Source organism: Drosophila mauritiana, chromosome 3L (assembly GCF_004382145.1).
Source record: "Drosophila mauritiana strain mau12 chromosome 3L, ASM438214v1, whole genome shotgun sequence".
Lineage (NCBI taxonomy): Eukaryota > Metazoa > Arthropoda > Insecta > Diptera > Drosophilidae > Drosophila > Drosophila mauritiana.
The window spans coordinates 19,892,316-19,917,185 of NC_046669.1; the positions used below are offsets into that span (position 1 = coordinate 19,892,316).

A 24,870-nucleotide genomic window follows, 5' to 3' on the forward strand; every position below is an offset into this window, starting at 1 on the left:
GAAGTAGGATCTAGTCGTAGTAGCATTCAAATAAGTGTACTTAGTTCAACAAATGTCCAGTGGTAATCAAACTTACTTGCTAAGCATATATTTAAGCGTTAATAAATACACGTTTATAATGCTAACAGACTTTAGTTAGCGTGTGGCTTAGATCACTAAATAATGAAGTAACTCCTTGCGTGCATTTTAAATAGGACAACATGTCGAGGAACAAATTAAAAAATATTTTATAACACGTGCTGCGCCAAATATCGTACGCTTACTGGCTAAGTTTCGCCTTACACACTAAATTCGGTCCACTAAACCTCAAGTTCAGCAAGTCGGCCTTAAAAGTCTATAGTCTCCACAGTGTTTACAAGCTGCTACGGCTGTTGAGCGTACGCTGCAGGGCGTTCACACAGGACAGCACGTCCTCATAGTCCTTGGACCATTCGCGCAAATTGCGTTCCAGTGTCTCCAGTCGCAGCTGCCCCAATCGCATTCCTCCGTGCTTAATGGCCGCATAGCAGGAGCACGCCAACAGCTTGAAGCATTGCCGGCGAACCGCATTGTGGGCATGGCTCTCCCAGTTGGGCGTACTAGCCACGCACTGCCAGGCCATGGATACGTAGTCCACCAGGGCGTCCCAGTGAGTGGAGTCGTGCAGGCGCTTGGCCTGCGATTGCAGCACGCGCTTAAATTCGTTTAGATGCATCGACGCCTTGGAGTAGGCCGCCGCATCGGTTTTCTTGCACAGTCGGGAGGTGGGAAGGGACTTGAAGATGAGCCGCTTAGCATGGTGCAGCTCCTGCTCCAAAGCGCTGAAAACAAGACACAAACAAACAATTATGTATTTGTTTGTTTGCTTGGTGGTTTATATTTTCTGGGTTTTCAAAAAGGCACTATCCATTTCTCATGAGATTATTAGGCTTGACGTTGCTTTGACCTTTTTATAACCTTTGTACCAGTTTTCTTAAGTTCACTTTAAAATCAGGATACATTGCAGCAATAAAGTACGTAACTTCCGGAAGCCGAATCTTACATTCCCTGCTGTATTTATATATTTAAAATAAAAACCCTTTACTATCATAAACTAGCATATTCTATTATTTTCAAATAGTTGTTTTGATTGTTTCTAGGGACGCTAATTGATTGTTGTCAAGTAACTGGTGTATACCGAGTAAAAACACTTTACAATCAAAAAAACAAACTATATCTTTAATATTCCATTCCTTTCCTGACGGTTTCTATTTCAGATACATACATCATATCGTCGACCGATTGTTTATACGATTTTGTATACCTAAAGTTTCATACAGATAGCTTTAATACTGAGAGACCAGTTTGTGTAGAAACAGACGGACATATCTAAATCGAGACTAGCTTGTTGATATGGATCCAGAATATATATACTTTATATGGTCGCAAATTTCCCAACCAAATTTAACTGCAGGGTAAACGTACCTTATGTCTGGCGTGGGCAGCTGCGTTCGTATCTCTCCCTCATCACTGGCACTTTTGATGTTATTCATGATCAAATCGATTAGTTGCTCCTGCGATAGACCCTGCAACAGGGATGGTAGCGTCGCATCTTTGTTCGTCTGCCCCACAGGTCTATCCTCCAGTTTCAGCTTCTTTACTATTGGTGTTCCCGGCCAAAGCTGCTTGGTGGTGGCCATCTTGATGGGCGAGTAGGTATCCATTGGTGTGGGCTCTGGCGGAGTGCTGCCCATAGTCAGGCGTTTGCGGGGGGAGCTGCGCAGGATCATGCCACTTGTTAGTTGAAAGTTCTTGGTGGGCGTGCGCTGGAAAGGACTACGCATTGAGGAACCACCGCTGGCACCTCCACCTGCGCTACCACCTCCGTTGACCTTATCCGGCGAAAATGTTGTGGTAAAGCGCCGGCGACCACGCTGCCGAATGACCAGCTCATCTGGTGAGGGCAGTGGCGAGAAGACAAAGTCCTGGGCCTGCACCACGTTCACATCATTATCCACCCGCAGTCCCAGTCCTCCGTTAGCGTTCGGCGTGTTTATGATGGCCGCCGGAGTCGGCTCATCCGGAGTCCGGCGATTGGAGTTCGTCGGTGTGTTGGCCATACGCAACGCCTCCAGGCGGTCGGGAATCTCGGCCAGCGCCATTCGTGTCTGCAGCGGGGTCGTCATTGCGAATGCAAATTGCGATGCGGACTGTTGAAAAACACAAATCGCATACGCATCAGTCTTGTATAAACATTTTCACGCCGCCCTGCACCTGACGTACCCACTTGGATGCTTCGCTAATCTTCGCAGCAGACCTAACAATCTCGACGTGGACGGATCTAGTGGATCTTCCTGACACTTGGATTTTTTGTGGTTTGTCCTTAGCGTCCCTACCTCGGCAACAACTGTAACTTTTTCCTTATTTTTGTTTAAATTGCGCCAATTCGCTCAGGGTGGCAGCGCGCTCTGGAGATGGGCGTTCTTTTACGATGGTATCGCTTGAGAAACGATATGGTCACGCACTTTAATACCCTCTAAATAGTTGGTATATGTGCGTTGAAAGTCAATTGTTTTACTTCAAGTTGCACAACTAGTTTAATTGGAATTCAGTGTATGTTTAAGTGCATGTTTATGGAATGAGTTATGTGTTACGCTTATAGAATGAGACTTCTTGTGTATTCAATTATATAGTAAGTGAACATTGTAGTATTATTTTATAATATTGTTCCATTTACATCATATTTTTCATGTTTATTTTCAAGAAAGACGTTTATTTATGTACATTTTCAATAATAATAATTTTCTTGATTTTACCGATACTTAAAAATCGAGTCACACAACCAAAATGTCTGGCAGCCCCAAAACACCGGCAACTAAGTGGACATCCGGCAACATTCTGCCTTCTTTCTATCCGAATTTCATTTGGTGAAGGTCGTCGGCGCGCTTCTAGTTGTTAAAACTAAAATAAAATGAAACCGATTGCTATAATATATAACGCAAGCAATGCTCAGCTTATGGGCTTGTATCTTGTAAAAACTGATACTATGATCAATGTAATAAAATGATACAAATGCGGCATTAGCACGGCAATTTGAATGGATCACCATTTCCACGTGGTGCAATGTGAGACACCTGGAGACACTTAGAAATATTCTAGGGTAAGTTTACCACAAATACTATTGGGTTATTTAACAACTCATAATAAGTTTCTACCCAATGCATACATATTGTTACAAAATGGGTAACAAATGATGTTAATGCAAGGAAAACTGCATATTCACATTTGTCATTAACCATTATATTAATATTTGGTTAAAGTTGGGTTAAATAAGACACATTTTAAATTATGTGCTAAATTACATGTTGATAAATTATAAATGTGAAGAGCAGTCCACGTAATTACTCAGTGTGCTTGACTATTCCGTATATATAGACGAAGAAATGAAAATCTGCTGTTTCCCAATTATAAAAGCTATGGAAAAAAACCATTGTTGAACGAAGAACGCGTTTTTAAAATTTCAACTTCTTACTTTAAAATGTAAAGGAATACGAAAGATTTAATAACAGGTCACCAATTTTGCTTGCAAATCGTAATACTAGACAAATTTATCTTATGATATTAAATGCAAAGATTCAAAGCTAACGAGCACCGCTATCTGCTTGGGTTTTTAATGACTCAATATGTTTTATAAATTTACAAATTTAGTATTTTTTTATCTTTACAGGCATTGAAAACAGTCTGGAGCCCGGGATAATATCTAGTCGTTCCTTGATCTCCCTTAAAAGGTAATATAATCCTCCGCACCACTTCAGCACAAATTATTTCAATTCCCAAATTGATGACAACTTCATACCCAAATCAGAGAAATAATGTTGAAATCTTTTTAACATGCATCACCATCTGAATAAAATATTGAAATTAAGTTTATGTTTAATAGTATTTGTATAATTACAAAGACTTTGTATATTTTACAGGAATATTGCGAGTTATTGGAATACCTATCCAAAACTGAAATTTGATTGAAACAGTGAAAAGGTAATTTCTCACTAAATTAAATTTTTACTTACTCCTTTCCTAATTGATGACAACTTCATACTCAAATCAGAGAAATTATGTTGAAATCCTTTTAACATGCATCACCATCTGAATAGAAAATTTATATGTAGTTCATTTCTAAAAAAAAATTCGTGCATAATTAAACTGGACCTTGTATATTTCACAGGCATTTTACATGGCAAAAAAGGATACCTATTCAAATCTGAAATTAGTTTGAACCAGTTAAAAGGTAATTTCTTAGCAAATTTTATTCTTACTTACTCCTTAATTGATGACAACTTCATACCCAACTCAGAGAAATTATGTTGAAATCTTTTTAACATGCATCACCATCTGAATATAAATCATTTAATTAAATTTTAAGGCAATAATGGCCATTTATTAACTTATATTCTATCTTTTATATATTGCAGGAAATCTAAACTATGAAAATATCATCTTTCACAAGGTTTTCTACTAATTCGGCTGGAAACACCTAAAAGGTAATGCAAATGAAAAATATAAATTTTATATTTAAACTCCTTTCCTGATGACAACTTCATACCAAACTCAGAGAAACTATGTTGAAATCTTTTTAACATGCATCACCATCTGATTAAAAATATACATATTTAGTTATGGTTAATTAAATATAGATTACTAATCAAGGTTTTCTTTTCGACTTTTCAGATGGTCTACCCAGCTGCCAAATCGCAATCTTTTAACAAAGTACTTCATTATATATAAAATAAATTCTTTATTTATGTGTACAAAATAAAATATTTCAACTGTCTAAATTAAATAGCTTTAAAAACTGTTCAACACGCTCTCCACAACAATAACAAGCTGAGAAAGAGAATCTCCTTGTGCAATCGATTCCAGCTGGACGACGCAGCTACTCCGTCGTAGAACACCTCCTTGTGGGCTGTTTTCCGCACAGCAGCTCCACCATTGAAGTCTCGTTTCTTCTTGAAGCTTTCGTAGTACCAATCCATGCCGTCCTTGCGATCCACACGATCAACCTGAAGGAGCTCCAGTTCCGTGCGTTTTTGGGCATTAGCCGTGAGTTGGTGTTCGCTGGCCACGCCCTCGTTATCACCACTGGGCGTGGTTCTCTGATACTCCTCTGCCGTGGGCTGAGCCACTTGCTGCTGATACGGCGTGTAGACCTTGGTAATGGTGGACCGTCCTCCACCTCGTAATGGAGGAGAAGCTGGTGGTGGTGGTGGTGGTACTGTGCTCGTTGGACGAGCTAAAGTAACTTGATTATCACTCGGACTCTGGGGTGTTGTGGTGGTCACCCAGGAACGACTCTTTATCTGCGCCACATGCTCTTCAGCCGGGGGAATCAAAAGAATCGTCTCTGCCGTCGTCGTTTGCACGAGAGGAGGAGGTCTAAGCAGAGTCACAGATTGCGCCTCCAGATCTTCGTCATCGTACTGGGAATCCAGCTGACTGCTGGATGAGGCATCATTTTCAGCAGGAGTAACCTGTGTGGTACTGGTGGTTGTAGTACTCCTTGTGGTCGTTGTAGATGCTTTCGTTGTACTAGTGGTGATCCTGTGTATCAAAGGCGTTGTGGTGGTTATATCGGGCGTGGTCTCCGTGACTTCGTAAGTAGCAGACTCTGAACTTTCGCCACTGCTCTTGGTTGGCTTAGGTCGTGCCTGAGCAGATATGGGGATAAACTTTCTCTGACCTATGCCTTGGATCATTTCCGAGGGGTTTCCCGTGATATTCACCACCTCAACTAAACCACGCCGCTGTTGAGGATCATGGACAGGCATAAAACCACCGACATGGGCTGGAACGATGGGACGGAAGCCACCGCGCTCGATGCTCGATGGCTCACGAAAGGTGGTGCGAAAGACACCCACTGTGGTGGCGGCACTACCACTCTCATTACTCAGTGCATCCTCCATGGACGAAGTGGTGGAATCTGTGTCCACATAACGATTCCTGGCTATGTTTTGTTTCTCCTGCTTCTGCTGATCCTTGAGGTATTTTTCGAACTCCGCACTATTCGGCTGATACATCCTTGTTTTGCCACGCCCACTTGGCAGGCTAATGTGGGCCATGCGGTGGGTGGCGGGCATCTCATCATTGCTATCCGTTCGTTGCTTTCGCCCTCGATCTCCGAAGCCGAAGAATCTGCCCAAGCTTACACTGGGCAAGGGATATCCGAAGAAGGTAAAAGGCGATCCAGATCCCGGCTGGGGTTTGCGATTGAAGTACTTCGTATGGAGTATAGTATTGTTCAGATCTATATTGCTGTTTATCGTGGGAGTCGGCTTGGGTCGCTGCGAAGTACTGATCGCGGAGTGGGTGGTATCTGGTGCCTCGGTGGCGTCCACATACTGATCGTAGAAGTACTCGCTCTCGCCCACCAGCGGTCGATCGCCTGGCAGTCTGGTTGCCTCGCCCGCCTCACACTCATCGTTGAAATCGTCGGGCAAATCCCTCTGGAAGACATCCCCGTGCTCGTTGAGCAGTGGCAACTGGTTGCCATCGGTGCGTTCGTTGCCATAGATATCCGCACCCACGCAGAGGCTCCTTTCCATGCGGGCCGATCGTAAAAGGCGTCCATCCTGGCACTTGGGTCCCGGATACGGAAAGTTCGTCTCCTGTAGCCACACCGAAAGCCATTGCATCTCACAGTTGCAGTCAATAGGATTTCCTGCGTTAGAAAATGTAAATGCAATAACGATTTTCCTGTTCTCCAAAGTACTTACCATCCACGTCCAAGATGGCTATGTTTCCCCGGACGTTCCGGAAGGTACGTTCCTTGATGCTCCTTAGCTGGTTATTCCGCATGGAGAGGACTCGCAAACGGGGCATTGTCTCAAATGGAGAACCCTGTAAGGATGAATTGAAAGTATTAGCTCCAATATATAGCTTTTGATGACCTCACCTGAATGCGACATATCTGATTGTTATCCATTTTAAGCTCCACCAACCAGTTCAGCGCCTTCAACGGCATTGTGGACACCAGCTTGACCCCATTGGTGGACAGATCCAAAACTTCCAGGTTCCGCATGCTTCGCAGACCTATGTTTTCCATGTTCCGGAAATGATTGTTGGACAGATTCAAGAAGACCAGCGAATTGGCGTTGTGGAAGCTTTCCGGCGAGATGTAGCGCAACTTGTTGTACTGAAAGTGGGATGCCAGCAGGCTTGGCAGCTCCTCGAAGACATGATCCTTTAGCTCCACCAGCTTATTGTCTGCCAGGACGAATTCCTGCAGTTCGTCGAGTCCTTTGAGTGCGCCAGGCTCCACATTTCGGATCTCATTGCTGCTGAGATCGAGATACTGCAGCTTGGGAAGATTTCGGAAAGTGCCCTGCTGCAGTTCCACAATGAGATTGTTGGACAAACGGATCTCCACCACATTTCGCCAGCCACCGATCACATCGGATTGGATTCGGGATATTTGATTATAGCTCAGATCGATGTCCCGCAGGTTGTTCAAGTTGCCCAAACCCACCGATATATCCAGGAGGGCATTGCCGGAGAGATCCAGATACTCGAGAGATCTTTGCGTATCGAAAGCCGTGGGCGAGATGCTCCGTATGAGATTCCTAGACAGATCCAGCTGCTCCAGTCTGCTGTTATTCGAAAATAAATTATCCGTGATGGCTTCCAGCTTGTTGGACTGAAGATTCAGATTCCTAAGTTCGGCGAGGGGCAGTAGAGCCCGCTCATCCGCTTCGCCCAGTTGATTTTCTTGCAAATGCAGCAGCTCCAGCCGTTGAATCCCTATGAACGAGGTGTCCTCCAGCTGACGCAACTCGTTTTGAGCCAGACTCAAGACTCTCAGTTCCATTGCCCCTTGAAAGCCATGCCTGGGCAGCTGCTCTATTCGATTCTGGCTGAGATCCAGCATTCGCAGGTTGGGCAATTGCAAATCCTTGCTAGCTGCTGCTGGGAGCGATGTAATTTGATTGCCTTTCAGCGAGATGCGCTCCACAATCCTGGGCAGTCCTGCAATCACAGACTTAAGCTGATTATAGCTGGCATCCACCTCAAAGAGCCTCTCCAAATGGATTAGGGTGGAAGAGTGGATTTTGGTCAGCTCATTGGAGGATATATTGAGCGTTTCGAGCAGGGGATTGTGACGAAAACTATTGGGTGCCAATTCGATCAGTCCATTCTCGCTCAGATCCAGACGTCTCAATGATGGAAGTCCCGCCAGCAACTGTGAGTCCACCCTGGCAAACTGATTCTGCGCCAGATCGAGTCCCTTCAATCCAGGAAGGTTCCAAAACGGTAGGGGTAAGTCCGAGGATAGACTGTTATTTCTCATCCTAAGTTCCCTCAAAGCAGGCATGGCCATCAGTGCATCCCTTTCAATGAGCCTGAGATGATTATGGTTCAGATGCAGTTGCTCCAAAGTCCCATGACCACGAAGAGCTCCATAGGGAAGTTCGCTCAGAAGATTACCACTCATGTCCAGATAGCGGAGCCTAGGCAGGGCATCCAACAATGCCCTCAAAGCCTCCACATGACCAATTTCATTGTTGTACATGTGAACCGCCTCCACGCCACTTCCACTGGCCTGAAGCAGGGATTCCGGATGGATCCGCCGGATGAGATTGTTCTGCAGATATATGGTTTTCAGTTGAGGGGTGCGCAAAAAGGCTCCATATTGCAGTTCAGTAATCCTGTTATCGTTCAAGTGAAGCTCTGAAAGATTGGGCAGATCCACAAAGGAGCCATCCTCAATCACAGTGATGAGATTGTTGTCCAGTCGTAGTTTCTTCAGATGTTCCAGATCCTTGACAATGCGACCCACCATGCCCACGTCGCTGATTTGATTGTGGGACAGCTTGAGGCTAACCAAATTGGGTAATCTGGACAGGGCACGCAAATGAATCCAGTTGAGACCATTGTGCGATAGATCCAGGTTCTTCAGGGATATCAATCCATCGAAGAGACCGGCTTCCAGCCGGGTGAGGCCTGATCCGCCTGTTATATGTATGTGCTGCAATTTGGGTAGATGTCTGAAGAGATGGGAGGGCAACTCCTGGAGTGCCCCCGTTTGGACACTGAGATAGGTCAGACTGAGCAGTCCGGAGAAGTCGGGCAAGTGCTTCAGTTCCTCGCTCTGAATGGTAATGGCCAGCATGTTGATCATCCCGTTCAGACTCTCCGCTGGAATGCTGCGCAGCTGAGGTTCCACCACGAAGATCTCCACCAGGCCGTTCTCCAGCTCATTTAGCCATCCATTGGACACTCTTTCGATGCTATTGTGGCGCAGCATGAGCCGAACTATCTGCAGGCTGCCGAAAAAGCGTCCTGGCAGTGCCGGCAATTGGTTGTTCTCCAGGACCAGCTCATCGATCCTGCCCTTGATGTTTCGTTCCACTGCCTTTAGGCCGTCCATGATCTGCGGCAGATTGCTGTGCGAGCACCTGTATTCAAAAAGATACATCATTTTCCAGGTTTAAAGATAATTAAAAAGTAGCCACTCACCATATCTGGATCTCCTTTCCTCGTAACGAACAGCGGCAGGGTAAAATAGCCTGTGATGGAGGACAACTTTCGGCTCTAATCAAATTTATCCCAATGCAAAGTAGAAGGAAGATGGGCAGTAACATCATGGCAATCGGCTAGACCATAGGTTTTGTGGGTGAATCGTCTTCCTTTTGGCCAACTCGGCGCATATCTGTAGCGAGTATAAGTATGCCATTTGTTAATTAAATAACTTACCACCCTCTTATCTTTATTTAATTAAGATTTATTTAATTTAGATTTATAGATAATTTTAATTTTACAAATTAAAGTAAGCAAACTGATCGGCAAATCCATAATAAATAATATTCCAAAATAGAAACCAAAGAACCAAAATTGAAAACAAACGTCATATGCTCTAGGAAAACTCTCTAGTCGTATATTCATCACTTTTTAATACATCCAAAAAAAAAAAAAAACTTTTAGCAAGTGGAATAGATTGAATTAAAAATAAATTATTATTGTTTGTGGTATAAGGTTCCGCCGAACTTCAGACAAGACCCCCTCGACCGATTTTTCTGTTCCTATCTAAGTCCAGGTGACCGGTAATCAGGAAATTCCTGCACCCAGAATATAATAATCGAATACAAAATCACACTAAAATATGAGAAATACATATATATATTAAATAAAAAGTAATAACCTTATATAAATGAAATATTTATATAATATATTAAATATTAAATTTGGCAAAATAATAATATTATGTTAACAAATTGTAACTATACTTTTATCTATCTTCTCTAGGGAATATGTATCAATAAAAATGTGAAATATAAATATTATTTATTCTCCATTTAAATTTGTATAAAAAAGTAGGTAGAAAAAAGTGCTTTCGATTCTTGAAAGTATATATTATTTTATATATTATTGATAAAAAATGAAATAAGGTCTTCTTTTTAGTTTATTTATTTGTTTTACAAATGTGTATTGCAATTTAAAAGTATTTTCCTTTTTGCAAGAATGAAGATGTTCCACGCCCTACCACTAACTAAGTGAGAGGTATCTGATAGTCGATTGTAGTTTCTTGTTTCTATTAAATCTAAACTTTTTTAACTAAAGCTCAATTAGAGGCAAATAAGAGGTACTACTACCAATTTTTAAAGTGATTTTAAGTGTAGGGTATCCCCATAAATCAGATGTTAACCAGGTGCCTGTTTCGACCGGCAGATAAGAAGGGGCTATATAAAGAAGGTCCCACGGTCAGTTAGCCAGCAAACTCGATTGCCCACAATAAATCCAATCGTCTGCGCGCTACTGTTCAGTTTGGTGGCGGGTCTAGCCCTCGCCGAGAAGTCGGACTATTGTCTGAGCGAGATCGTCAAGTCGGACGAGAGGATCCGTTCGCACGGATATCCCACGGAGACGCACGAGGTGACCACCGAGGATGGCTATGTGCTGACCCTGTTCCGCATCCCCTACTCCCACAAGCTGAAGAACCAGAACGAGAAGCGACCGCCGATTCTGCTGCAGCACGGATTGTTCAGTAACTCGGACTGCTGGCTGTCCTCCGGACCGGACAACTCCCTGGCCTACCTGCTCGCGGATGCCGGATACGATGTATGGCTGGGCAATGCCCGTGGCAATATCTACTCGCGAAACAACGTCCTCATCTCGCTGAACAGCCACAAGTTCTGGCACTTCGACTGGCATGAGATCGGCACCATCGACATCCCCGCCATGATCGACTACATCCTGGCGGATACCGGCTTCGATCAGATACACTACGCCGGACACTCGCAAGGAACCACCGTGTACCTAGTGATGCTCTCCGAGCGACCGGAGTACAATGCCCTCATTAAGTCCGGACATTTGCTGGCTCCATGTGCCTTCTTCGAGCACGGAACCTCCTTCATCTTCAATGCCCTGGGTCCCCTGGTGGGTACGCCCGGTGGCATCTGGAACCAATTGATGGTGGACACCGAACTGATTCCGCACAACAACCTGGTTAACAGATTGGTCGACAACGGTTGCCATCTGTCCAACTCGATCTGCAACAACGCCTTCATCATGTTTGCCAATGGCGGATACGTTAATTCCAATGCGGTGAGTAGGATCGATATATAAACCTCACTTTATTCCATATCATAAAGGCAATAATTGGACATTTAATATGTATTTTCAGAGCTCCATGAACGTGCTGATCGAGACCCATCCGGCTGGATCCTCCAGCAATCAGGGCATCCACTTCCTGCAGCTGTGGAAGTCCCTCAAGTTCCGACAGTACGACTGGGGCACCAAGAAGAACAACGAGCTGTACGGCCAGGATCTGCCTCCAGATTACGATCTCAGCAAGATCGTCGCACCCACCCACTTGTACTCCAGCAACAACGATGCCCTTTGCGGACCCGAAGATGTTAACACCCTGGTGGAGAACTTCACGCACCTGACGGAGGACTACCGTGTGCCCGTGCAGAGCTTCAACCACTTGGACTTCATCATTGCCATGAACATGAAGGAGCTGGTCAACGATCCGATCATCGAGCGCATTAACACCTACGAAGGTCGCTAGAAATCGGCCAATAAAAGAACCCATAATGCACCGATTTTAACTCATAGTTTTCGGGATACGGATTTATTGGGGGGATTCAAGTGTCCAAGTCAATGACAAGCCAAAGAATGAGATATTGTATTGCCTAAAATTAACCTTCAAATAATAAAATTAGTATAGCCTGCCCATGGAAAAACACCCGAAAATAATGAAGAAGTGCATCTCGTTTAGGAATCTTATCTCGTAAAGTGGACAGGCACATATGCAAGTGCCAATAAAAAGTATTGAACAATTATTCATTTGAATTTATTAGATGGTTTTAGTCGATTAGATATCATAAGGCTCTTCTGTCAGGTACTAATCACTCCTTCAACTGTCTGGGTCTTGTCTAAAATTTATTGCCTATTAGCAAGTACCTTTTTGTTTGTACAAATTTGCACTCCGATTAATGCGATTTGTTCGTTAAAATAAGTTCGAAGTGATTTAAAGTTCCCATTGATCCGGTTTAAATCGGTTGAGATTAGATTTCTTTTTAAGGTATTAAAATTCTCTGTGCCAGGTGTGAAACTCAAATAAATTCCATTTAATATTGGTTCTTATCGTCGTTTGTTGGAGATTTTAACTGGTAATCAAATCATGGCTGTTCTGCACTTTAGATTAACGATTAATGATACTCGAACTTGTTTACAGTGAGCATAATAAGTTAACTAGCATTTTGAGTACAGCATGCAATCACTTAATTGATTAATTATTTTATTGAATTTACATATTCATCAGAAATATTTGTGCTTATTTGTTTTTAAGCTTGTAAGTTAAGAAGAAAGATATTCTGACACAATTAGGTATAGATATATGTTTTTGATAAGTATGAACTTAGAGATTTTTAGAACTATTAAATCTAAACTAAGAAATTAGGCCTACACACCGCTTAAAAAACACTATCGATAAAAGTTTTTGATTTATCTTAAGCTATCATTGTTTTGTCAGTTTCTTTTTGCATATCTTCATCTCCCTAGCTTAGTAATGGGTATACGATAGTCGAGGACCTCTCTTGCTATTACATAAGCTCGCTGGCTGAAAATGTTGTTCGTTGCAGAAGATGCGCTTCTAACGGCTCATAAATCCCAAAACAGGTGAGCTGGTGGGTCGTACGACAGGAAGTTATTCGAACGATGTCTTGTGCAATAGCTCCAAAAGACTCGTCGTCGCGTCTTCATAACTTATAGACATTATACCTTTCCATGGCATCGCCACACTCATACCACCCTCACATGCAACTGCGCAACTCGGGCCGAAAAAAAAGAAACTCTTTGCGCCAAGAAGCGTAACATGGCTTTTCAACGAAAATTTTGTAATCATTTAACAAAAAACAGAAGCAGTAGGAAACCGGAGAAGCAGCAGCTGCAAAACATCGGACTGTAGTGAAACGCTAACCGCCGATTCAACTTCGGATTTGGCTCTATCTTCTGGCGCCGTTTCTACGCATGCGCAGCGCAGTTTACATCAAACGAACCTTGAAATTATTGTCGTTTTCATCATTGTTCGGAGTATCTGCATCTTTGGCTGACTCCGCACCAGTGTTGCCAGTATCTGTATCTGTATCCGTACTGTGTGTAATTTCTTGCATTGCACGGCTTGAAGTCACACTAAGTGAAGGCACCGCCCCCGCCTCCTGTCCCCATCCCCATCGCCATCGCCATTTTCCCCCAGACTTTGGCTATAGCGACAATTTCACCTGCTCTGATTTCTATTCGGTCCCCTCAAACTCCCCTAATTAAGTAACTGTTTAGTTCTACATCGAACGGTTCTTGGGCAAATGTAGATTTGGAATCGAGATGTGGGTTAAGTATTTGGTTTAATGGATCGAAAGCCAAGAGAAGCAACCTTTCTAGCATGGTATTCAACACTAGTATAAGGAACATTTAATTACCTTTTACTATATTTGTGAGATTAAGAGGTACTAAGTAAGCTTACACTTAACTTTAGCATTTCCAGTACATTCAGAGAATGTATGAGAATGAATTGAAAATAGATTTTTTTAAATATCAATATCAATTCCAACTATGCTTTTGATTAAGCGATATTCGTCACCATTTGACTCACTCAATTGCAAGTTAATCCAAGAGATACTCCTCCTCGTCGTGCTTTAATCCGATTTACAGCAAATTCAGGCACTTCACTTGCAATGCAGTTGCAAAACTACAGCTCTCACTTTTCGGGAATAACTTCTGAAACCCCTTGGGTTGTTGTTTTCTTAATTTAATTAACTTCACTTTCGAAAGCACTTTTGCTTTTTCCCAAGGCGTTTTTATTCAATTAACCACCAACACTTGAAATTCAGTCAGCATGGACTTTGGTGAGTTCTCCGCGATTTCTTTGAGCCGAACCGTCTCGTTTGGAATGCACGCGAAAACTGTTTCTCGAACTAAGTAACAGCCCAGCAGATTACTCAAGATTTCTACCAGAAATGTCGGCTTGAGCGGAGCTTCCTGCCTGGGCCACATGGGAGTTGGATTCCACGTTGGGCGCCACACTTGGCTGCTTCTCGCCGAAGAGTGGGCTCCATTATGGAACTCGAGTGTGGCGGTCTGTGACCACGGATCAGAGGTCGCTCTTCCCTCAAGCTCGAGGGTTCGGCACAGCCGGCGTTCAGAGACGCTTGGAGTCAGCATTTTAATGAAATCGCAAGTAAAATTATGAAAATTATGACAGGAAATCACTGTGGAAACAAAGGCCAAGTGCTAATTTTCACATATAATGTGATAAACATGACAGTTTTTACTCAATTATGATTTTTACATGCAAACCTTTATAAGATCTTTATGCTTTTCTTATAAAGGGAATGATTAGGAGGAATAAGTAAATACAAATTTGCACATCTACTAAGCCATAACGTAATCTAGCCGAACCATTGCGCCATCTATCGGGGTCTTCTCTTGTTGGCATTTCGAAGTATTCTAAGAATTTGGGCTCTTCTATATTTTTTTCGAACTCTCCGGGCTGATTTCCTGCTGGGTTGTACCTCACTACCAATATCTTTCGTCCGCCCCTTTTTCTGAAAAATGTATTTTTTGATTGCCAGTGACGCCGGAAAATGATGCACACATTACTCACGAGCGATCTTTTGGTGCCCATCCAACACCCATTTCTCTCGTCGATTTCCACGTGATGGCCGAGAATTTGTCAGCCAATGATTGTTCGACCTCTGTCCTGCGCTCCTTTTCTATGGCATAGGATTTCGCCCCCTCAGTAGCCCAGTAGTAAATACACTCGTTTCTTATAAATTCACAAATATTCTCCGTATAGAATTCATTATCCGGCTCCGATAAGGGATAGTCCAGGTGATCCACTCGAAGGTTTCTATCTACAGCTGTCTCGTATAATATTTGATCCGGAATATTTAAGGTAGACAGATGCTGTGTATGATGGGTTTTCAATATATCTGTGAAAATGAATCAGCGCACGAGTCGTTCATACAATTGCATACTCTTCAGCGTCCTTGGAGAGATCATCCGATTCGATGAGCTCCGGAACTAACCAAGTCCTACGGTGGCTATTGTGGGCCTCGTACATTTCGCTCCTAATGACATTGTATCCCAAGCAAGGCTGTTAGAAGTGGCATAATTGTTATATTTTGTTTATATTTATTATGTTTTCAATTACCCTAAAAGCAAGAAGAAGCAGAAAAAGCAGCATGTATTACGTTTATTGTGCTTATTGCACACTGTATTTTGACAGCATTTTCAAAACTGTCAAGTTTGTGCCTCAAAAAACAGAACAGAAAAAGCTTAGACAGCAAATATTGCGGAATAGGTGCAAGAAGAAAAGTGAAATTTTCAGCTGTTATTGTTTTTCTCCTGTCAGGCACAATAATATAATAATATTTTTAGTTCTATAAGCATAATATTTACTAAATGTTCCCCAATCCAATCCATCTATATGCGTCATGCAGTTGTCAGGGCCATCTTTGCACCCCACTGCCACCAGGCGATAAGACCACTACGGAAACTAGTCGGTCATCTCGCCCAGTGCCGATTCATTGCACTTTACTATCTGGTCGGTCACTCCACGTGTTTGATTTAGGTTCGGATTAGCATGTCTTAACCGCTAATTGAAATCCATTCCAGACTGACCCCCGCCCAGGGATTTCAGTTCACTGTCAGCGAAACTGAAATTCGCACTGGATTCCATCCAAGGTTAATTCGATTTGCGGCACATGAAGGGATCGTTTATCATTAAGATCGTACGATTCTCTTTCTCTTTCTATGGTGTGATGTTGGGTTTTAGGATCCATGGTATGTTGGGACTATCTAACACTGTTTAGGCTATCTTAGTTTCACGATTCATTTGCTGGAGTTGTAAACAAGTAATTACTTCTTATTTAGTTGGATCTTCTTATTTAGTTGGATCTAATCTATGAAGTTCTGTATTAAACTTTTAACTATTAGAACGACTTTCTTGGGCTGGCGTAGCTTTATGACTGTTCTATTGATGGGTATAGAGTATTCGAGTCGTTGCACACACACACCGCCTGGATTGGCCCCCTAGAAAAGAGGGGCCTGTCCGAGAACCCAGCTAAAGTGCACCCTGTAGATTACATAACCGCCCGTCCAACGAGACATGTGTGCATATATGATGTATTTGCACAGATTTAGACATGCCCCGCCGCCGAAAAGGAAAGCCACCCAACTGAGGCGACTGCCACTGTTGCTGTTGTTGTTGTCAATTGGCGGGCCTCCTCCATATAATTTGCTTTCGTTTTTATTGAATCTCGCCGGGGCCCCAAACAAAATCGGTGCGCCATGGCGACAAGTCCCACTTCCATACCCATGCCCATACCCATGCCCAGTCCTCATCTCATAATGAATTTGACTGGCTGCCAACTAACACTCACTAACCCAATTGACTAAGTAACTAAGCGACCAGACGAGACGATTGTAGCCGACGGGATCCGACTGCTCAGGCGATATACATATGTACGTATATAGCGGAAATAAGGCGCTAATGTTGAGGGCCTGGTGGAAAACATTTCGCAAATTTCGAAATCAGTTCAAAATCGCAGCTCGCTGGCAGCGCTCGTCGCGAATCGAGAGACCAGTCCGCAAAATGTTTCGCAAATGCATCGCCAGCCTGGCTCTGGCCCCAGTGGCCAGTCCCATTCCGCTGCCCAGGATCACCCCGATCGCCAGCCAGCTCGTCCAGCGTCGCGCGTTCCACCAGGTTCCTCGCGAGAGTAGGCCACCCAAAATACTCATCACAGGTCAGTCGCCGCGCCACGTGGATCTGCTAAATTTAACCGCGTCCAAGGCCGATCGCAACAGATTTATCATTTTAGCATATAGTGGACACGTTTAACTAAAAGACATACATGTTTTTGAATATTTTTTGACATTTTTTCGAAGTTTTACATTCGTTGTGAACTTAATAGTATCTGTGTTTTATAGTTATCAGTGATGGTGTCAGCAAATATAACAGCAAGCATATAATATAATATTGAAATTATGATAAATTTTTTATAGTTTAAGATCTAAGCAAATAATCGAATTATTTAACACTTCAAGTGCTGCGAAGTAATAGCTACATTAAAGAATCTATTCTGTATAACTAGGATTGAGATCCTTGCTTGCTAATTCAAAATAACTAAACAAATGCTAATGTGGTGATTTTATTTTCAAATTTGATTCCCTATATCTGTAAATGGAGAAACTATATATCTTATTTTAATGCGTTTAAATGCAGGCCCGTGAAATGTGAAGCCTGAAAGAATGCTACAATATGTATTGTAGATTCACTTTCAATCAAATCTATTTTATTTTGGTTCCAAAAGGAATCGTTCAGTCAATTCCTCTGAACTTAACCTAATGTGTGTATAAAGATATATGAGACCAAGTGGTTTCTTAATTAATAAAATCTATGTTTTGATTTCTTTCAGGTGGCTTGGGCCAGTTGGGCATCGAATGCGCCAAACTTCTGCGGACGCAGTATGGCAGCCACAACGTGATCCTTTCGGACATTATAAAGCCCAGTCAGTCGGTTCTGGAGAATGGTCCCTACATTTTTGCCGACATCCTGGACTTCAAGGGTCTCCAGAAGATCGTGGTCGACCATCGCATCGACTGGCTGATCCACTTCTCGGCGCTGCTCAGTGCTGTGGGAGAGCAAAATGTTCCACTGGCTGTGAGGTAGGATATCTTAGTTATCTCCAGTTCCAATCATTATAAGCAAACCCTATCCTACATCCCTTCCCAAGTAACTACTCCCAAGTAACTATTGCATAATGCCTCATTTACCATTTCATTAGTATGTAATATGAATCCCCCATCGCAGGGTCAACATCGAGGGTGTCCACAACGTCATCGAGCTGGCGAAGCAGTATAAGCTCCGCATCTTCGTACCAAGCACAATCGGAGCCTTCGGGCCCGACAGTCCGCGCAATCCCACGCCGAATGTTACGGTAGGTCCACCGCTTCCGAAGCCAGAAGTTTGTTCGATACTATGCACCCATTTCCGCAGATCCAACGGCCGCGCACCATTTACGGCGTTTCCAAGGTGCACGCCGAGCTGATTGGCGAATACTACTACCACAAGTTTGGACTGGACTTCAGATGCCTGCGCTTCCCCGGAGTGATTTCCAGTGATCCGCCGGGCGGCGGCACCACAGGTATTTAAGCACCGATCATATCTGTGGAGACTCAAGCACATCAAATATCTGCGAGATACTTTTCCCGCTGAATCCATGTTGTCGAGCGCACTTCAAGCTTTATTTAATCCAATTTCGTATCATAAATGCTCCAATTGACGATAGTTTATGATAATCAAAGAGCATGACAATGGCCATAATTCGTACATAATGCTACTCGTTTTAATGGATAGCCGCAAACCTGGTGACCCATATTAACTGCTCTTTGATTGAACTGATTAACTTAAAGATTGTCTAAGTCAAAGCTTTCACTCATGATTGCAATCATAATGCTTATTACTCTTTAGGGAAAGCTAATTTGTTTTAATGCCATTGCATTCTTATGAAATCACGTATACGCACCGTGAATCGAATCATTTCTGCATCATTTCTAAAGTACCTAAAACAAGAAGTGCTTTAACATTTTACATTTAAGATTTAACTTATTTGTTTCACCTTTCAGATTACGCTGTGGCCGTGTTCCATGAAGCACTGCGCAATGGAAAGTACACCTGCTACCTGCGTCCTGACACAAGACTGCCCATGATGTACATTGAAGATTGTCTGCGGTGAGTAATTAGTGCGTTGTAACAAATTATTTCCTTGTTACTAATGATCTATCTAACTAGGGCGCTCCTGGAGTTCATGCGTGCTCCCAACGAGCAGCTGAAGCGCCGCGTCTACAACGTGACCGCCATGTCCTTCACTCCCGAGGAGCTGTTCGCCCAGCTGGGCAGGCACGTGCCCAATCTGCACGTGACCTACAAGCCGGATAGCCGCCAGTTGATCGCGGACGCCTGGCCGCAGGTATTCGATGACTCCGATGCGCGGCGCGACTGGCACTGGCAGCACAAGTACGACCTGGTCAACCTGGTGGACTTCATGATCAAGGACGTGCAGGATAACTACATCAATGTGCAGCCGGAGCAGCAGACTCTGCAGATCTAAAACGTGGATCGAGCAACCGCATCTAGTATTGCTAAGTAATGAAATCCAAGCGCATTTAACACTGCATTTATCTAGTGAATAGCAACACAAATTACTGTAGCATTTTACCTTTTAAAATACAGTAAGGCATTTATTGGAAAGGATAACTATTGGTTCATTTCATCTTGAAGAATAATTGTGATCCTAAAGTTCTTCGCCATATGGAAATACTTTCGCTTTTGTTGTGAGTTTCGCACGTTAGCTTATGGTTTATTTGAACTCAAATACTATTGGTGAGCACCTTTAGTTTGCGACATGCGACAGCTTATATTACAACTTAGGCTAGGATGTACAATTCTCGCTCGGAGTCACTTTATCATATATCAGACTCCTCTAGCTCCGATCCGCCGAGCCCACGAAAGTGGTGCAGACTGCCGCCGTGTGTGGCTATATACAAGTCCGCTTCGGCTTCGCTGCCTATGGACTTTAATTTGATTTTCCCAATAGAATTATTTGATTTTCTTGACTTTTGCTGCGGTGGCGGCACTCGTTGCTCTGCGGATTCTGTAAACGAGCAGATTGGAGATTTGTCTATCAATTTGGGTCGCTAACTTGGCCTTTCGCGTTTGCTGTTTGGATCTTCCACAAAGTGCTCTTTAAAAGTTGGCTGACTTCATTAACTTAAACTTCGAATAAAATAAAAAAAATTAAGTATATAAAAAAACGTTTAAGTATAACAGAATTTATATAAAGATCGGTGGTAGCTGTTAAGTTTATTGCAATTAAATGTGAGTGTAAAAATTGATAAAAACTAAAATAAAAGCACTCACCGCGGTCTTAAGGTACTAAGTCATCAATATAAAGCATATGTTGATAACGATTTGAACTTAAGGTATAAGTATAAGTATACCTTAGAAATAAATTTACGACTATGGTTGCAGATCAGCCAACTTCACATATTAATTACACTTTGTGAAGGCTCCCAGCAATCGCTCCAGGCTGATTGAACATTTCACTCAACATATATTGCTTGTGTAGTTTGTGATTGCAATGTTTCGCAGGTCTTACTATTACTTATTGAAATTAGTTAAGTATTTCAATCCTTGGTGTAGTTAAGTACAGTTTGTAGGCGCTGTAAATGTTCGACTTAGCTGTTGATTTGTACAATGGTTCGTGAGTTTAACAATTTATACAGAATACTTATTGACTGAGTCGTTTGCTGATTGTGTTTTTTTTTTACAAATTTGAATTTTTGGTATATGGTAGGTATGTGCATTGCGGATATTTTCAATTCAATTGCTCGTTTGCGTTAATTTGTTTTCTGAGTAATATGCGATACATTTTTCGATGCATGGTCGGCTGTTTAGCAAATAAAGAGAGACGCGTCGCTCGGTGAACTGTTGCATGTGTTTCTTGTGCGCTTTTCTCAGCTACAGTACATGTTTTGGGCTATATATGTACATTTTGAGTTTTGTGTGAACGAGGGCGCCTAAATCATGTGCGACATCATGCAACGACTCACATCACGGTTAGCGCGATGCAAATGACCTTGATAATGCTGATGAATGCGCTGATAATGTTGTGGCTGCTGTGGAAGTTGCTGTTGCTCTTGATGTTGCTGCTGTTGCTGCGCTGGAAAACTCGTCTCCGATTCCATCATCATCATGCCGCCGGTGGCCTGCATCTCGTAATCCATCAAAGAGGCCTGCGTTCCAATTATTTGTGTGGCAGGCAACGAAAAGAAATCTGCAAGGCAAGAAACCGATAAGTAAGTTGCATCCATTTACAATATATATATAATAGCATTCATATTATTTAGTAAATATATCGTAACAGAAAAACGCATTGTTTCAACTAGTTGCTGTATGTACAATATAAGCTCTATACCCCGATTTTTCTCAGTGCAACGGCAATGCAACGCAACACGTTGACACTATCGATGCTTGGCCCAATTACCGATCGTTTATTTATAACCAATTCGGAGCAGAGCGAGTGTGTTGTCATTTCTTATCTTTTTCTTCGCTTTTTGTTTGTGCTGATACCTTATCAACGCAATCGGAAACTATAAGTTAACGAAGGCATAACTGAGTGCACAGATTAACAACAACTAATTAAGAGTAGTCATGGTTGCAAAAATATTTATATTTATTTCAATAGAAAATATTAAAAATTGTATTTCTATTATTATATATTATATTAACAATATAAATAAAGACCAAAAAGTTGATATATATTCAAGTAAAGCGTGAACAAAGCTAAATGACAAAAACATTTAAAAAGCTTCTATACCCTCAGAAAGAGTATAGATTATTGATTCACTCCCGCAGATATACACATTTCTTTTACCGGCTGTATATATCTACGCTGCCTTCCCCCTTTGTTTTCTTCTATTGCTGGAACACTTTTGCGAATGCAGATTGATTAAACCGGCGGTGTAAGAAGAATCGTAACACTCTGTTGACCTAGTGTACCCAGTCATCTCCGCAGCCCCTCCAGTTAATCCCCCACTACTTGTGTTTTGTTTAGTCGGCCAAGCACACCGATATACATATATAATGACTGAGTCAAGCCGGTTTTTCTCTGCTAAATTTAAGCGGCTGTCAAGTGCTTATCGTTTCGAGTCCGGTACCTTCTGTATGCCAGAGATAGTCCGGAACCCACCGAATAAGTGAAAAGTGATAACACAGGTCACTGGAAGAGCCGATGGGAGAAGAAATGGGGCCGCAAGGTCAGAGATAATTGTGTAAATTTACAAGTTTTACGACACTTTCACGCAATACCAAATAAATGCGCGGGCATAAGAGCCAAGGTCGAGAGATTATAAACGAAATTACGGCTTAAGTCATCTGGTGTGTTCCGGTTTTTAAATTCACACCAACAAAAATGGTTTCAATAAACATTTAAAGTAAAATTAATATCATATTTGATTCAAGTATAATTTTAATTTCATTGCAAGTGTTAAATTGGAGTTCAAAACGTTTTGAAACACTACGAAAATGCCACCATTACTTCATCAAAAGCATTGAGTATAATATAATAGTATATTTCTGACTGTTTTCTGGAACAGCTCAACAATGAGCTCATAATAAATATTTAAAAGCCGCTCGAAAACAAATTTAATTATTCAGAATTTTAGATTTCATGTGCAATTGCTAAGTAAGCTGAATATAAAACTGCCCTAAACAATTTAATAATTATGAATAACTAATTCTAGCTCGCATTTTGGAGCAGCGATACTCACCATTGCAGTACTGGGCGGCCAAATCAGACTCGTCGTAGCGACATCTCTTGGTGTACACCGGTTGGTCCGTGTCCAAATCCCCGACAGGATTGTGACCGGGATTCAGGCGTTTCTTGCAGCGCAGGACTTCCGGGGGCAGGACGACCGGCATCGGTTGTGCCGCCAGGTGATTGCCATCGCTGTTGTTGTTGTTGTTGGCGTCGGTCATGAAGGTGACGGCGCGTGGATTGAACGGATCCATCGAAGGACGCAGCGCTCCGGTTTCGAAAGTGGCGGCCGCCGACGACGACGGATCACCATGTGCCCAGCACTCGAAGTTCGTCAAAACCATCGCGCGCCAGCTGCAGTGGAATTTCCCCAAAAAAAACCCAAAAAGCGAGTACAGTAAACTCGGAATAAACGCGCGTCTGCGTCCGTACTGTACTGTACGAAATCGTGCGGCGAACTGCAGGCGCGTATTTTTCCCCTAATTGTAATCGTATTTGTATGCAATATGGATTTTGCTGGCTCTGTCGGCTTAATAAGCGCCGAAAATACGCAGCAGTTGCTAAAATGGCTGAATTCAATTAACACACGCAATCGGAGAGCGCGAGCAATCGGCCGAAATGCGACTGTAAATGCGGTGACGGCAACTGTTAAAAATAAACCAATAAGCAAGTTTTACATTTTGCCGCGTGCGCCTTTCGATTCACGATTGCTCTTTTGTTTTCCTTTCGCTCCAGTGTGACCACACTGCTGGTGTCGCAATATGGCGTGCGGCCCTGGAGAAAAATACCGAAGAAGTAGCGAAAACACAACTGTGGTCGCAGCAATAGTGCATATCTTATAAAGAACTTATATATAAATATCTTACATTTTGAATATCATTTCTTTTTTGAATTACATGGAAACTTATAATATATATATATATATATTTATATATAATTATCGAAAATAGCGAAACAATAGTGTACAATATGTTACTTGAACACATATGGCACTTTATTTTTAATAATTAAAGAAATTACTTAAGTATTTGTTCTTTAATTTGATTTGATTTTAATTATTTACTCAGTATTTTTTTTACTCAAACGAATTTATATGAATTACATTTAAAAACAATATATATTTTCGTAGAAATCATAAAGGACTTCCGTAATAAATGTGTTTAAATATTTCGATAGCAACGATATCAACGATTAATCGACTAGTCGCAGTATTTTCAGGCTTATTGGCAATATGGTACTACCACTTTATCATGTGATTTGTGATTTGTCAAATATTTCTGATAACCGAATGGCAGGCCAAAGCAAAACGAGAAATTGAGAGAAATTGCTGATTTTTCAATTAAGCCGCATTCTATTTAGCTGGAAAGATGTCGACCAAGAACAAGAAAGCCGCCGGTGGCAACGTAGGAGCGCCGAAACAAACCCGCCAGCAGTCGCACGTAGGTAACATGAGGGCTCCGATTGCCGGCTAGCTAATCCCTTGTTTATTTTTGGATGGCCAGGACTCGCAGGACTATAGCTCCTTCAAGACAGTGCTCTTCTACTGCATGCTCATCGTTTTCCTGCCCGTGCTGACCTTCTTCGTGCTGAAGGGCTTCGTTCTGGACCAGTTCCTCGACATTTCCGAAGTCAAAGTGAACATAGCATCCGCCGTAGGAGCAGTCGTTGCATTGCACATCGCCCTGGGCCTCTATATCTACAGGGCCTACTTCGGGGCACCCGGTTCCAAGGGCTCCAAAACGGACTAATCCTCATCTACCCCGGACTGTTACCCCATTTCCATTAACTTTAAGTCGGTAGAGCACTCTTGTACATACATACATGCTACATATATAGATACAATTGTTTACATGCCAGCGAGGGAGGAGAAAGTCGCCTGTAAACCGTGTGTAATCGCTTTTCATTGCATAAGTTTCGATAACAGCGTGGAAAACTTGTTGTGTTGTGTAGTGTTCTGTGTGCATAATTTGTATTAAAAATATACATGAATAAGTGAAATGCGTGTGCTACTCAGAAATTATTCCCTAATGGAGGCCGT

The 24,870-nt window shown here is 42.5% G+C and overlaps 7 protein-coding genes, 1 long non-coding RNA gene and 4 other non-coding genes across 15 annotated transcripts; 8 read left to right on the forward strand and 4 right to left on the reverse strand.

Moving 5' to 3' along the window:
- Nucleotides 1-55: 55 nt before the first annotated feature.
- On the reverse strand, nt 56-2,428 carry LOC117140496. 2 transcript variants are annotated; one of them, XM_033303460.1, is made up of 3 exons: nt 2,246-2,428; nt 1,444-2,168; nt 56-800 (listed from the first exon to the last, which is right to left on the reverse strand). In XM_033303460.1, the coding sequence occupies exons 2-3, from the start codon at nt 2,142-2,144 to the stop codon at nt 353-355; spliced, it is 1,149 nt and encodes a 382-aa protein (XP_033159351.1). In that variant the 5' UTR covers nt 2,145-2,168; nt 2,246-2,428; the 3' UTR covers nt 56-352. The 2 variants fall into 2 exon arrangements, with proteins under 2 accessions (XP_033159351.1, XP_033159350.1); XM_033303459.1 differs by having other exon boundaries at nt 2,242-2,428.
- Nucleotides 2,429-2,854: 426 nt separating this feature from the next.
- On the forward strand, nt 2,855-4,792 carry LOC117141283. 2 transcript variants are annotated; one of them, XR_004459471.1, is made up of 6 exons: nt 2,855-3,118; nt 3,686-3,746; nt 3,936-3,996; nt 4,184-4,246; nt 4,431-4,499; nt 4,687-4,790. It is a non-coding gene; the product is annotated as an uncharacterized LOC117141283 (long non-coding RNA). The 2 variants fall into 2 exon arrangements; XR_004459472.1 differs by lacking the exon at nt 4,184-4,246 and having other exon boundaries at nt 4,687-4,792.
- LOC117142133 lies at nt 3,788-3,873 on the forward strand. The gene has a single exon (XR_004459526.1). It is a non-coding gene; the product is annotated as a small nucleolar RNA Me18S-Um1356 (small nucleolar RNA).
- Nucleotides 4,031-4,116, forward strand: LOC117142135. The gene has a single exon (XR_004459528.1). It is a non-coding gene; the product is annotated as a small nucleolar RNA Me18S-Um1356 (small nucleolar RNA).
- Nucleotides 4,277-4,363, forward strand: LOC117142134. The gene has a single exon (XR_004459527.1). It is a non-coding gene; the product is annotated as a small nucleolar RNA Me18S-Um1356 (small nucleolar RNA).
- Nucleotides 4,535-4,621, forward strand: LOC117142136. The gene has a single exon (XR_004459529.1). It is a non-coding gene; the product is annotated as a small nucleolar RNA Me18S-Um1356 (small nucleolar RNA).
- A 2-nt stretch (nt 4,793-4,794) lies between the features above and the next one.
- Nucleotides 4,795-14,292, reverse strand: LOC117141282 (protein artichoke). Its single transcript, XM_033304653.1, has 5 exons — nt 14,102-14,292; nt 9,469-9,661; nt 6,908-9,407; nt 6,729-6,852; nt 4,795-6,673 (listed from the first exon to the last, which is right to left on the reverse strand). Exons 2-5 carry the CDS (start codon nt 9,594-9,596, stop codon nt 4,815-4,817), a joined length of 4,611 nt encoding a protein of 1,536 aa, XP_033160544.1. The 5' UTR covers nt 9,597-9,661; nt 14,102-14,292; the 3' UTR covers nt 4,795-4,814.
- On the forward strand, nt 10,471-12,213 carry LOC117139344 (lipase 3). Its single transcript, XM_033301591.1, has 3 exons — nt 10,471-10,502; nt 10,719-11,553; nt 11,633-12,213. The coding sequence occupies exons 1-3, from the start codon at nt 10,471-10,473 to the stop codon at nt 12,017-12,019; spliced, it is 1,254 nt and encodes a 417-aa protein (XP_033157482.1). The 3' UTR covers nt 12,020-12,213.
- Nucleotides 14,293-14,773: 481 nt separating the features above from the next.
- LOC117140580 (ectin) lies at nt 14,774-15,750 on the reverse strand. 2 transcript variants are annotated; one of them, XM_033303584.1, is made up of 4 exons: nt 15,662-15,750; nt 15,476-15,604; nt 15,113-15,414; nt 14,774-15,053 (listed from the first exon to the last, which is right to left on the reverse strand). In XM_033303584.1, exons 1-4 carry the CDS (start codon nt 15,692-15,694, stop codon nt 14,819-14,821), a joined length of 699 nt encoding a protein of 232 aa, XP_033159475.1. In that variant the 5' UTR covers nt 15,695-15,750; the 3' UTR covers nt 14,774-14,818. The 2 variants fall into 2 exon arrangements, with proteins under 2 accessions (XP_033159475.1, XP_033159476.1); XM_033303585.1 differs by lacking the exon at nt 14,774-15,053 and having other exon boundaries at nt 15,333-15,414; nt 15,486-15,604.
- A 1,307-nt stretch (nt 15,751-17,057) lies between these two features.
- Nucleotides 17,058-19,645, forward strand: LOC117138989 (L-threonine 3-dehydrogenase, mitochondrial). The gene is made up of 6 exons (XM_033301060.1): nt 17,058-17,258; nt 17,931-18,180; nt 18,326-18,452; nt 18,512-18,659; nt 19,141-19,246; nt 19,307-19,645. Exons 1-6 carry the CDS (start codon nt 17,105-17,107, stop codon nt 19,623-19,625), a joined length of 1,104 nt encoding a protein of 367 aa, XP_033156951.1. The 5' UTR covers nt 17,058-17,104; the 3' UTR covers nt 19,626-19,645.
- Nucleotides 19,646-19,734: 89 nt separating this feature from the next.
- LOC117138991 (LIM and SH3 domain protein Lasp) lies at nt 19,735-23,551 on the reverse strand. The gene is made up of 3 exons (XM_033301062.1): nt 22,846-23,551; nt 21,153-21,350; nt 19,735-20,168 (listed from the first exon to the last, which is right to left on the reverse strand). Exons 1-3 carry the CDS (start codon nt 23,174-23,176, stop codon nt 19,981-19,983), a joined length of 717 nt encoding a protein of 238 aa, XP_033156953.1. The 5' UTR covers nt 23,177-23,551; the 3' UTR covers nt 19,735-19,980.
- A 513-nt stretch (nt 23,552-24,064) lies between these two features.
- On the forward strand, nt 24,065-24,830 carry LOC117138993 (vacuolar ATPase assembly integral membrane protein VMA21 homolog). Its single transcript, XM_033301063.1, has 2 exons — nt 24,065-24,271; nt 24,335-24,830. The coding sequence occupies exons 1-2, from the start codon at nt 24,200-24,202 to the stop codon at nt 24,578-24,580; spliced, it is 318 nt and encodes a 105-aa protein (XP_033156954.1). The 5' UTR covers nt 24,065-24,199; the 3' UTR covers nt 24,581-24,830.
- Nucleotides 24,831-24,870: the final 40 nt, after the last annotated feature.